This window comes from Ixodes scapularis, unplaced genomic scaffold (assembly GCF_016920785.2).
Source record: "Ixodes scapularis isolate PalLabHiFi unplaced genomic scaffold, ASM1692078v2 PGA_scaffold0__279_contigs__length_252992795, whole genome shotgun sequence".
NCBI classification, from domain to species: Eukaryota; Metazoa; Arthropoda; class Arachnida; order Ixodida; family Ixodidae; genus Ixodes; species Ixodes scapularis.
Window position 1 is genome coordinate 149,797,264 of NW_024609835.1, and position 12,378 is coordinate 149,809,641.

Genomic DNA, 12,378 nt, shown 5'->3' on the forward strand with positions numbered 1-12,378 from the left:
AGGCCGCCCGCGACCTTGTCGAGTCAGTCTCGCCTCTGCGCTCGATCCTGCGGTTTCGCCGACATCGACGCCCGCGACGCTCCGTTATTATCTTTTGTACCCTTTTATTTTTGGCACAAGTTCGCCACATTAAACGTTTATCTCTTCTTGTTCATTTTCTGTTTTCTTTGGTCACCACCCGTGACAATATAGTATCAGACACGGGTGGGGAAACAATTCACAGGGTGTCGAGAAAGTTCGTTTGTAATCGAATATGTGTGAATACGAGCGTCAACTTAAAACGTGTGTTTTACAACTGAAAACCTGTGTTTTAAAGGGATACTTCAACGAAATTTGAAATATATCCGTCGTGTTCAAAAATAGGTTGAATATGATCCGCAATATCCGTAAATGACAATCGCACGTTTGCATTTTGAGCCTGGTGGCTGTATTTTTTGTTATAAACGGCCCACTCTAGCAAGCGCTCGGAGAAGGCCCAGCTTAGAGCACGTGACATCCGACGCAATCATGACGTAGGTCGTCTCGGGACGAGCAAAGCTACGGCGAGGCTGACGTCGAGGGGATGGCCTAGTCGTTCCAGTCACCGAAGCGGCTGCTTTTGTACGAATTTTAAGTGACGGGTTAATCTTTTGTAATATTGTAGGGGGACAATGGCTACTTCTGGAACACACAAAAGGGATTCTCGGGAAGATTGGAGTTCCTTCTTCCCCTCTTCACTCGTCGTGGCTGGAGGCGAGACACTCACCGTCACTAGCTGTCAAGGTTCCTAGACGGGCATTACAAACGAGGCGTTAGCGACATCCACCAGGTGCTCTTTGAAAATCGTTTAATTCGTTTTAAAATTCCTTTTCGTTACTTTTTTAACAAGATATTATTGTGTTCGATGTGATACTGCTCCTCTGAACACATATAGACCATAAAATAAGCGCCGAAATTTCGTTGTAGTATTCCTTTAAGTTGTAAAAACATCGTTCCGGCTCTTCGGCTGGAGATAATTGCAGATTTTTACATGGGGTATATCCTCAACAAAATGCCGGAACGTACATTCTGTGTTATTCATATTAAAAGCGTAATAATTGTACTATGGTCTTCCTTTCATTCGAGAACGGTGCAATATTACGCCAAAAATTGGGGCGCCTCGGAAATCACGTGCGCGTTCAGAAGGGTGAATGCAAAAGAAGACCATTAGTAAAACCGACGCCGCATTGTTGCGTAGCGGTGCTTACATTGGTTCGCGCAGTTTCTTTATTCTAGAGAATGGCAACGAGCTAAACAGATGTTTGTTTTTATCAACGTAGGCGTATAAGACGAGGGTTGCAAACATACGCAGGCTACAGAATGGGAAGGAAACCCCCTTCGGGTATGGTTCTTAAGGCCCATACGCACATTCGCGTTTGAGCGCGGTGCGTTCCGTAGCGGCGAGCGGACGCGTTGCGTTGCGAAGACCGCTTGCGCCAAACTTGTACGCACAGTTGCGTTGACACGCAGTCAACCGCGGTCAAGAGCCAATAAGAACGCGCTATCGTCGCTAGTGGCTCACCAATAGTAAGCGAAATCGAAGGCGACATGGCGGCGCACGGCGACAGCGTCGAAGCGTTCGATCTTGGGAGTTTTCGTAGACCGCGCTGCCCCCTCCGCTAAGCGTTCCGCAACGAAGAAGTTACTACTGCGCCTGCGCGCCGATAGCCTTGACTGTGGAGTTCTCGCTATCGTAGCGGGTTGCGGAGGGCCTTGCGGGACGGCGAAAACGATCTACGGAAACTCCCTATTAGGGAGTTTTCGTAGTTTTGTCAAGCTTGAACCATCGCAGCCTTGGAAAATACAGTGTCCACCGCTCCCCAAAACGAAAAAGCAAGCACTGCGACCGGCGAACCGGATACGTCTCGCCGAGTGGGCCGGGTGGGGTGAGCGAACACGTCACCCCCTCTCCTCTTTCGGCTCCTGATTGGTCGAACGCGCCCGAACGCACCGCAACGCTTCGGAAAGTTGAACGAGTCTCTACTCGCTTGCGTCGCGCTACCGAGCGTTGCGGGAAGGCGCGCGTCGGTCCGCCAGCCACCGCGCCTGGCCGCAAGGACTCCGCACATTCGCGTTCAAACGCGAATGTGCGTATGGCGCTTTATTCCCGTCATAACTGAGGCCGCATGCAGTATCATTGGGGAATTGTAGTAGACCGTTCCCGCAGCCCGCTAAGCACCCGGATAGCGCTCCGTAATCCGCCACAAGACCTTCAACTCTGCAGAGAAGGCTGGCGGCGCGCATGCGCAGCTGCGGCGTTTTCTTCACGGATACCGTAGCGGAGGAGAAAAAATGAAAGCCGCTTACAACTCCCTGTAACGCCGAATTGGAGCGCAGCTCTTGAAGAGGAGGAGGGAAGGGCACTGGGGGGGGGGGGGTTAAACTAACCGGGGGGGGGGTCACGTGACCCCCAATGCCGATGATGTCATCACTGACGTCACCGATGACGTCATCAGTGACGATGACGATGCGGGTACCGATGACGTCATTAGTGACGTCACTGATGACTTCACCAGTAATGATGACGATGACGATGCGATTGTCGGTGACGTCATCAGTGACGTCGCTGATGACGTCATCAGTGATGATGACGATGACGATGCCGGTGACGACATCAGTGACGTCACTGATGACGTCATCAGTGATGATGACGATGACGATGCGGATGTCGGTAACGTCATCAGTGATGATGACGATGCGGATGCCGGTGACGTCATCAGTGATGATGACGATGACGATGTGGATGCCGGTGACGTCATCAGTGATGATGACGATGTGGATGCTGGTGACGTCATCAGTGATGATGACGATGACGATGTGGATGCCGGTGACGTCATCAGTGATGATGACGATGACGATGTGGATGCCGATGACGTCATCAGTGATGATGACGATGACAATATGGATGCCGGTGACGTCATCAGTGATGATGACGATGACGATGTGGATGCCGGTGGCGTCATCAGTGATGATGACGATGACGATGTGGATGCCGGTGACGTCATCAGTGATGATGACGATGACGATGTGGATGCCGGTGACGTCATCAGTGATGATGACGATGACGATGCGGATGCCGGTGACGTCATCAGTGATGATGACGATGACGATGTGGATACCGGTGACGTCATCAGTGATGATGACGATGACGATGTGGATGCCGATGACGACATCAGTGATGATGACGATGACGATGTGGATGCCGATGACGTCATCAGTGATGATGACGATGACGATGTGGATGCCGGTGACGTCATCAGTGACGATGACGTCATCGGGGGGTCACGCGACATCGGCGGGGGTCACGTGACCTCGGGGGGTCACGTGACCTCGAGGAGGGGGTCACGTGACCTCAGGGGAGTCACGTGACTTCGGGGGGTCACGTGACCCCCCACGAGGTCACGTGACCCCGGTGGGGGGCTCGCGCGGTGCATTATGGGACATTTCCCATGATGCACCGCGCGGTTACGCCGACGGCGACGCCGCTCAAGCCGGAAACGGGCCCCTAAGAGCTGCGCTCTAAAACGGTCTACTACAATTCCCTATTGTACTCCATTTCACCTTACGTCCGAGCGCAGCGAATGCTACGAGCCATCGGAGCCAATCCAAGGCCATGCGAGTATCACGTGACCTTGGAGAGGGGGCACAACGACGCGCGGAGAGCGTATCACGGGCTCCGTCCACAGAGCGGGATTGCTTAGGATAGGGAGCCTTCTTGTGCGCTTTGCTAGGGTGATGTCACCCTTTGTAATACCACTCGCCGACAAACCAGCAGCCATTTTGGTCCTCGGCGATAATCCGTGGGCTTATAACCTTCCCGGAAACAGGCTACTTATTTCACAAGTTCGGAGCAGCGTTGTGGAACCCACGGAGGGAGGATTAGCATTTTCCCCCTCGGATGGGAGGACCGATGGACACAAAGGCCACTTTCCGGAGCACGGGGAAACAATGGGGAACAAAATGTCGTTGGACGAGGGTGTGGGAAAGGGAAACAGGCAGTTGGCATCACCCTATGCGAAGCGCACATGAAGGCAGCCTAGCCTAGGATAGCTCGTAGCGTCCGCTAGATAAGGAGCTTCGCGTGGTCAACGAAGCCCAACGCGGCAGGTACGGGATTGCTATTCCCTGCCAGGACGCGAAACATTCCAGTCTCTTTGCATTGCATTAGGCAACCTAATGACTGCACCTCTTATGCTACAATTGTTTCAATGCACAAAGTCGCTCGTAAATACGCGTATGGTTTTGTGGAAATGATTTGGAGGGATTGTATTTATGCTCCCATGTATGCCTTCAGAGCTAGCGAACGTAGGAACGCGAGCGCGTGGTTTTTAAAAGTGCCTTCCCAGCGCGAGTGCTTGCGTGCAAGCTGACAACTTGTGAGGTGGAGTATAGGGGGTATTCACTGGACGGCCACATTCGCATGCTCAGTTTACATTATGAGGCTGCAAAGACCGACAATCATTATGGTGCGGAATGCACGTTGCAAAGGAACTGTTGAAGTGCACCGTTAGCACGTGCTCAGCAGTAGCGCACACAGTCATGACCCCCAGCAAATATTTCCTATAATCTCGGTCCAGGTCATGGACACATTGGCTGCGAGCAAAAGCTGTTACACCTTGTATTTCTTAAACTGTTAGCGAATGCAGATCAATGAAGGCTCTCCTATCGTGCGTAAATATAATTTTTCTAGAATTAGCTACACTTTCATCTTAGGATTCTGCAAGGCCACCTTACACATGGTGAAACGAATGCTCCAGTAGAGATCTTTGTCTCCAAATCGCTGTATTTTTTATCAGTCATATCGAACCTGTGGTCAGGTCCAATCGATTAGTTTACAAGTCACCTGAAATAGGCACGTAGAGAATTATATATTCATTGGGAACATTTTTATCGTTCGTGGTCTTTATTATACATAAATAAATATTACTACCCCGTCCCCCCCCCCCCTTTTTTTTTTCGAAAATACTGCTTCCACTTGTCGAAGACTTAATTTGTCGATTCTTTAGTAGCAAACAAAGGGCACCATTGCTAAGGACAGAGAAGACTTTGTACGGAATTTGGGGTCAAAAGATAAGCCACAAGGAGAACAAAAATGGCGTTTCGGAAGCTCAGTTTTCGGCCATATGCCCACGCGCAGTTCATACCGAAAAACTCTCCAACCAGCCATTTGGGAAATAGTGGGCTGCCGCGCATGTCTTCTACCCTTTGGGTTTCAGCTCCACATGCTCGTGCTGGCTGCTGAAGATGCTCAGGGTTGCCTGACGGGCTGCGGCATGTTCGTGATCAACCTTCCTCTCATCGTCGTTGTAAGTCCTCCAGGGGAGGTGTCTTCTCGGGACAACTAAATTAAAGCGCTGGACATTCTGACTTGCCCAAGTGCTGCCATTTTGTGATCGTGCTGGGGGTGCTCCCGCTGGATATTGCGGATGCGTCGCCATTTTTGGTTCACGCGTCTTGTGCGAGCACGCTCGAATGCGCCAAGAAATTGATGGAAAGGAGACGAGAGCGCGCGGGGAAATCAGAGCGCCGAGCTACAGTGAACTGTAACTGCAGCCGAGCTCTGGTTTGAATGGTTGCCAGTGCCACAAGCATGAGAGCACGAGGTTGCTGCTTTGAAGCGTTCTACTGCAGACCGCGAGGCTAGCATGCGCGCTTGTAGCTTTGGCTGTCTTGCACCTGATGTCACTTCCGGTTAGATTCGAAATCGAAACCAACATTCTCGTCTGCTATCAGTACCTTGGCGCCATGTTGGAGGCATTCGGCGTCTTATTAAGGCAGCAGTGGTGCCGTAGAGTAAAAGAGCCGTCTTTGTATAATCACATTCTAGAATATTGTCCTAGTCAATCGCAAAGAGGTTCCTCACCTGACACAAAGTGGAGTCCAAAAACCCTTAGTTGGGGTACGGAGCTTTTCTTTCGAGATTATATAGTTAATAGAATAATCTAGAGCGAAAGGTTTCATGCATTTGGCCGCTTCGGAATGGACCTTTTCCGAGAAGCGTTCTGCGCACGCGCGAGCGCCCGATACCAAGCGGCGGAAGTCGGAACGAAAAATCGAGGAAAATCGGAAGGAGCCTGTATATCAGCGAGTAGTACACGTAACTGCAGCATATATATAATTGTGTTACTCGAAAAGAGAACGTCGACGGAAAAGAAAACACGACGTTTGGGTGGACGCCACGGATGCCCCTCTTTGAAGTCGCATTGGGCAGGCGCCGCTGCTCAGAGCGCGAAGAAACTGGTAGCGTAGCTCCCATTATCGATTGGCAGCACAGGTAGGTCACTTCCTCGATTTTTAGTTCGTGCAGCAACCGCCTGGTGCCATCGGTATGTGGAAAAGGTCCATTGCGGGACATAGAAGCGGACATCGGCGGTCCGAGTTGGCGGTCCCGATGAGCCCATATCACCGCCGTCGCGTTTGCATGCATAAAGAAACAGCAAAACATTAAATGTAAGGTCTTTACCTTGTCATTGTCTCTCTTACTTTGCAGAAAAGGACCAGAGTCGCGCACTGACAAAACTAAATAAAATTGACAAGCGCTTGATAAACTTCAATTTGTCTCGGCAAAACAAACACGCCTAACCCTTCGTCTGTTTTCTTTCTCTGCGCTCTTTTGTCGCTTCCTACGCTTTCTCTCAGGACTGGAGATGTTAGCGCCCAGGATTTGCCGTGTTCTCCTCCCGTCTTTACCCGCCTGGTCGAGGTTGTGCCGGCGAACCGATCGATCGAGCGTCACCTTGTCCATAATTCCTAATGATTTCCGGAATTCTAGAAAAAAAAAAAGAAAACAATATCGCTAGCCGTAGCTCCGTTGTCGCCGACCTTTACGGCTGGAACAACTAATTACGGTGCAACTGACCATTTTAGACCTCGAGTGAGCGGACAAACTACAGTGCGAACACGGCCCCAAAGAACACAAAACATAGCATAACAGTGACAAATGCCTCCAACATGGATTCCGGCGGGTTGCGGTGAGATTACTAGCGTTACATCATGGTCTCGTGCAAGAACCCTAGAGACATAAAGCTACCCACCTTTGTCTCCACTGCACTCCTCGAACGCGGTCGGATGCGAGAGCCAAACGCCGGATGCCGGCATTCGGCGTTCTATACGTGTTCGATATGAGCGCGATGGAGACAAAGGCTGCTAGCATTAGGTCTACCCACTAATCACTTCATCCAGAGCTCGGCGTTCTGACGTCTCCGCGCTCTCGTCTCTTCCTCTTCCTCAGTTTCTCGGCGCATTGGCGCCGCGCCGCCACATTTGATTTGCGGTGACGCTCCGCCATATTTGGCTCAAGTCCATCGCTTCATCTTGAATCATTCAGCGCTCTACCCGAAATCAATTAAATATAATAGACCTGTAGCTCTCAAGTTGTGAACAGCGCCCTTGGCGAGAAACATAGGATGTTTTTAGGTCGCGCTTACACTGTGCGTAGCGTCGCGTCCTTTCAAACGCTGTTAGTGCGCATGAACCATGAGCAGACGCCGAGGAAACTGACAGACGCTGGTCTACGCCCCTGGACGGTACATGATGGGGCGCTAGGGACGCCGTTTCACGTAAGCATTAAATGGCCGCTTCTCTTGGATGCTAGCAAAGGCACCTCGTTTGTGGTCGCGTCTCGTAACGCTACAGCGCCCCCTGGCCTAGGGGAACAGGCCTGTTTCCGGTTTCTGCGAAGTGGTGTGCCATCAGGGCTTTCTTGATGTACTGTAGCTAGATTTAGAGTAAATATGACCATAGAGTTATTACAATGTACGCTAGAGGTTCAACTGGCGCTAGTGTCTATGCGACTTCCGGGAGGCAAATTGAAGCAGACAGCAACCAGTCTACTTTTGCGGTGCTCCTGTGCATTCCTATGGGAAAACGCGCGTGAAATTTGTCTCTTCACCGGAAAATAACATGAATAACTTTTATTATTTCGGTTGTACCGGATAGTATGTACATTTATTAATATTGTAAAAGTGTAATTGCTTTAGTTACAGCATTTTTCTTTTCCACTAAGCGATGTTAACCTCCGCTATATTTCAGGCCCAAACCTATGTTCCATGGCAGGTATGTAAAAACGAGCGACGATTCTAAGCAAACTAACGATCGAAAGGAATGTAAAGTGTGTTCAAAGTTACCTAGCATTGCGATGGCGCTTATATATTGCTAACATGCTCGTCCTGTCACTCTATGAAAATGACTCCGTTGTGCAACTTTACGATCGGTTAAAAAACATTCGAATGTAAGAAATAAAGTACGTGGACTACGCAAGGTGTGCCTTTTTATTATTTCCTATGTCGGGCAGTTTTAATCGGGCCCCTATTCTCTGACTTCTTGCTATTTGCAAAGATTTGGAGCGTGCGGTTGATGATTTGAACCCAGAACATGCATCTTTGCGCACAATCACGAGCAGAAAGAATCAGTACTTATTTATTGCAAATCGGACTATATATATTACGTGGCTTTCAACTTGTTTTGATAACCTGCGTGCACAAGGAGTTACTTATCCAGTGTTACTGCGTAGTTCTTGCCGTCCCTCTTGGTTTTCCACATGTCCTTCGTTCGTTTGACATGTATATCCCGCATGGTGGAAAGCGCCGATGCCGTGTTCGCGCTAACGGTGTCCGACAGTGCACATAAATACATGTACGAAGCGGTTTTAGCACCGTTTTTCATGCCACGAATTAAAAAAAAAACAAAAAAAAAACGCCGTTACTGACCAGTTATTTTGTCTGCGTGATTGAGAAATGTTCCAATGTGCCTAGTACGTACGAAATATTCGTGATATTTGCTCTTATAATCGAGCGCAGCGAGAAAATTCACTCGCTTTTCCCCATAGAAATGCATTACCGGAAGTCAATTTCCGACTGGTTGCTGTCTGCTTCAATTTGCAGCAGCACACTAGCGCCACTTGAACCTCTAGCGTACATTATAATAACTCTATGAATATGACAGTTGCGACCAGGCTCTGTGATTCCACAATAAGGCAAGCGAAAACTCAACCACTTTTTTTTTTTTTTTCGAGGGAGAAATCGAAGCGTCTTACAGAGTTTTAATCCTTCCCCATTCAAAAGTGCCTGGTTACGCCACTCTTTGGAGGGAAAGAGAGGGCTACGAGGCATCGCAAGTTGAATCGCGTTGCTTGCGTTTCGTCAATGTCTGTAGTCCTGATGTCATTTAAAATGTTTCAAAGCTGGTTGCAGTTCATAGACATAAACTCATCCATGCATGTATTACAACTGTAGGGCGCTTTAAAATTGCATGCGCGTGTGCGCAAAAATAATCTGACGAGCAACTCAGATTCAGTTGTTTTTAGGCGGAGCTTCTCCAGGGATTATATTCGTGATACTTTGAAAGTAGTGCATGTTCTGTGGAGCCTCCTTTTCCACCTACCTGCATCATTTAAACTTAAAAAAAAGTCAGTAATTGAAAGTGTAAACCACCCATCTGATAAGCTTGTTAAGTTGCAAACGCAGCCATAGAGGGCTTTCCTGGGTTTTGTGCCTTTCGCTTCTTTTAAATAATACTTTCGTTTCTATAGTTATGTTGTATATCGCTAAAACAAAACGCCACAGACCTCACTCAAGGTAGATTGAGTAATCATATCTTCACAACTCGTAAAATGCTGAGCATGCGCCCATGCTAATAAGCGTCCAACCACTACTTCTGAAATGGTTGAAAAATACGCAAGGATGTAAGCACTCCACACCCGACTTCTGAGCATGCTTTTCCGTATCAGCCACTTCTCCGAGCACGCCGGTGTGGAGCGGTGAAGCCCACCTTATCACGGGCTCCCTTCGCATTTTTGCACCGTAACCTAACAAGCGCCCATAAGCTAGTTTCCCCCCCCCCCCCCCCCCCCCCCCCCAAGGTCGTCTCCAAATTTCGGGTGGACTGTTATTTGGCATTTTACAGTGAAGGCCGGTTTATACATTATTGCTGCGCTAAATCGGCACTAGGAACAGCGCCGATTTGAGCGCACATTTATGCAGTGCTTTATCACGCATAGAGGGAGAAGTAAGCGCTATATCAGCGAGGTCAGCGCTAGCTGTTTCCAGCGCTGCGCTGAGGTAACCCCGTGCGGTGTATGTGTGAACAGGCTTTAAGCCTGCCGGTCAAGGATCTAATGGCCCCAGATACTGGGAAATTAGAACTGCGAAGGACCCTAAAACTCCGCACACTCTTAGAGGGTACCTGTTAAGATGGGCAGGGGATTGTTCAAATCTTGCCGATCTTCAGCCGCACGTCATTGTATAACGCGAATGACCGACGTGCGCTGAGGATAAAAGAAATCTCTTACACAAGTTGCTATAGTAAAAATTAAATACACTACATTAACTTTTTTCTCCCTCTTTTCAGGTGGTTGGTGCAGTGATAACCTACACCATCGTCCTGGTACAGACAAGTGATAGTGCTATGAATATAAAATGCCTGCACGGCGGAATTACTCCCTAACGTCAACAGAAAAATATCACGCGTTTCAGAAAACAATGCAGAGGGAGCAGAGTTCCGTTATTTTGTCATTTCTAACCTGGAAATGATACCATAGAAGCAGGGTGAAACAAAAAGTATTCTTGTTAAAATAAAAAGTATATCTCTTTTGAATACATGTTATTAACTTCACAATATTTTTTTTTGTTTGAATAAACATATTCAATGAAGGCACCAGACATTTCATCAAACATTATTTAATTAAATAACATTTCATCAAATACGTGAACATTTCCTCAAAACATTTTATTGAATCGCTTCGCGCCATTTAATGAAATTTTGGGCATACAACAAATTTAGTAGCACTACAATGCTTTCTAAAACCTTTGCAAAATTTAAACAACTCTCGCGGTTCCTGGAATAATTTAGATTTTACTATTAGATTATCAAGAAAATAAATGCTTATTACATCTTACCTGAATGGCGACATCTGGTTTCTGACAATTCATGGAGCAAGATATGAGTTTTAATTGTGTTACATAAAAAAAAAAAAACAAAAAAAAAAAAAAACAGGGCATGTGAATTACTGAAAAGCTACGCATGAGAAGCATTCCATTGTTTGGAGAGCGAAATTCAGATTAAGAATAAAAAAGTGATCATTGAAACTATTTAAAAAAAATTTGAGATCTTTGTGGCATTATGCTCGATTGGAATTAAAGTGCCATGTCTATTCATATTTATTCTAACTTTATTCAGAGAAAATCTGCAGAACAGCAGACCTGCCAACAGACCAATCTAATGAGTATCAGTTTGCAATGGTGTAAGCACGCAAATTTACAATACCCCGTTATTATGCTATAGGTAATTTATCTGTGTGAAAATAAGAAAAATAATGGGAGCAATGAACATTTGCATACAGTGAATGTTACAAGATATCCATTATTATGTGCTTCTTTTCACTTCAAAACCTCAAATATCTTTTCACCTATAAATGCGGAAGTAGATACGACAAACATCGTGTCACCGATTAAGTGAAAGCAAAATGAAAGCCATTGCTGTTCTGAGAAAAAAAAAAAAAAAAGAACAGATGATTATAGAGATGACTAGAGCCTACCGCTGTTCCATTATGAGATGTTTGATAACTCTCTTTCAACGAGATGATGCTGAATCCAAAAGTGGTCGACAAAACCATGTTCTATAAAGCAGCTTTGATGAAACGGTAGTCATTGTACCTACGCTATTCTCCAGACGCAACGCAAGAAATTATTGTTTGCAAAGATCTCCCTGCAGTAGTACTGTCGAGACCGGTTATAACGAAGTCGGTTATAACGAAATAGCGGCTACAGCAAAGCGATCACGATTTCCCATTCCCGTTTTCAATGCATTTGTTTGTTTTTAGCGAAGAAAATTGAAAAAAACTCCTGCGGATATAGCAAAAAAAAATTTGTGATAATTAAAAGAAATCGAAAAGTTTACTAAGTTTCAGATTGCCGCACTTTGTGCTGCGGCCAAGAAGCCACCCAGAACAGGCTGCAGAAGATGCTGGAAAGGCCGCCGGCGGCAGCCTTTGCAACGTCGTCTGCTCCCCGCTCCTTTTCTGGGAAGCGGCTTTACTGCATCGCACGCGGCGAAGCCGTCGTGGCATGGGAGAGCCGGAGCAGTAAGCACGCTTGCATTATTTGATTGTCGCGTGGCCAGTGTGGCGAGGAAACTGGGCGGAGAAGCAGACACGTTCGCAGAAGGTGAACGCTTTTGAGTTTTGACTCCTCGCACGCTGCAGCTCGTTTTGCAAACGCGGCCCACGAACCCAAGATTGAGCGCGAACTTGGTGCCCTGCACGCTTCTTTGCTTGCTTCGTGGTCCGTGTCGGCGTCTGGTCGGTGAGGTCGCTCTTGCGCGAAAGTCTACTTTGCTCAAGCACCGATTCGGCGAATTATCGCC

The 12,378-nt window shown here is 47.6% G+C and overlaps 1 protein-coding gene across 1 annotated transcript in view; it reads left to right on the forward strand.

Moving 5' to 3' along the window:
• The window catches only part of LOC121048418, a 30,775-nt gene extending 20,159 nt beyond the window's left edge, over window positions 1–10,616 (forward strand). The window contains exons 3-4 of the mRNA XM_040504740.1: window positions 5,235–5,324; window positions 10,366–10,616. Of these exons, the coding sequence (XP_040360674.1) occupies window positions 5,235–5,324; window positions 10,366–10,461 (186 nt within the window). The 3' untranslated portion in view covers window positions 10,462–10,616. The remainder of the gene's footprint in view (window positions 1–5,234; window positions 5,325–10,365) is intronic.
• The last annotated feature ends 1,762 nt before the right edge of the window (window positions 10,617–12,378 follow it).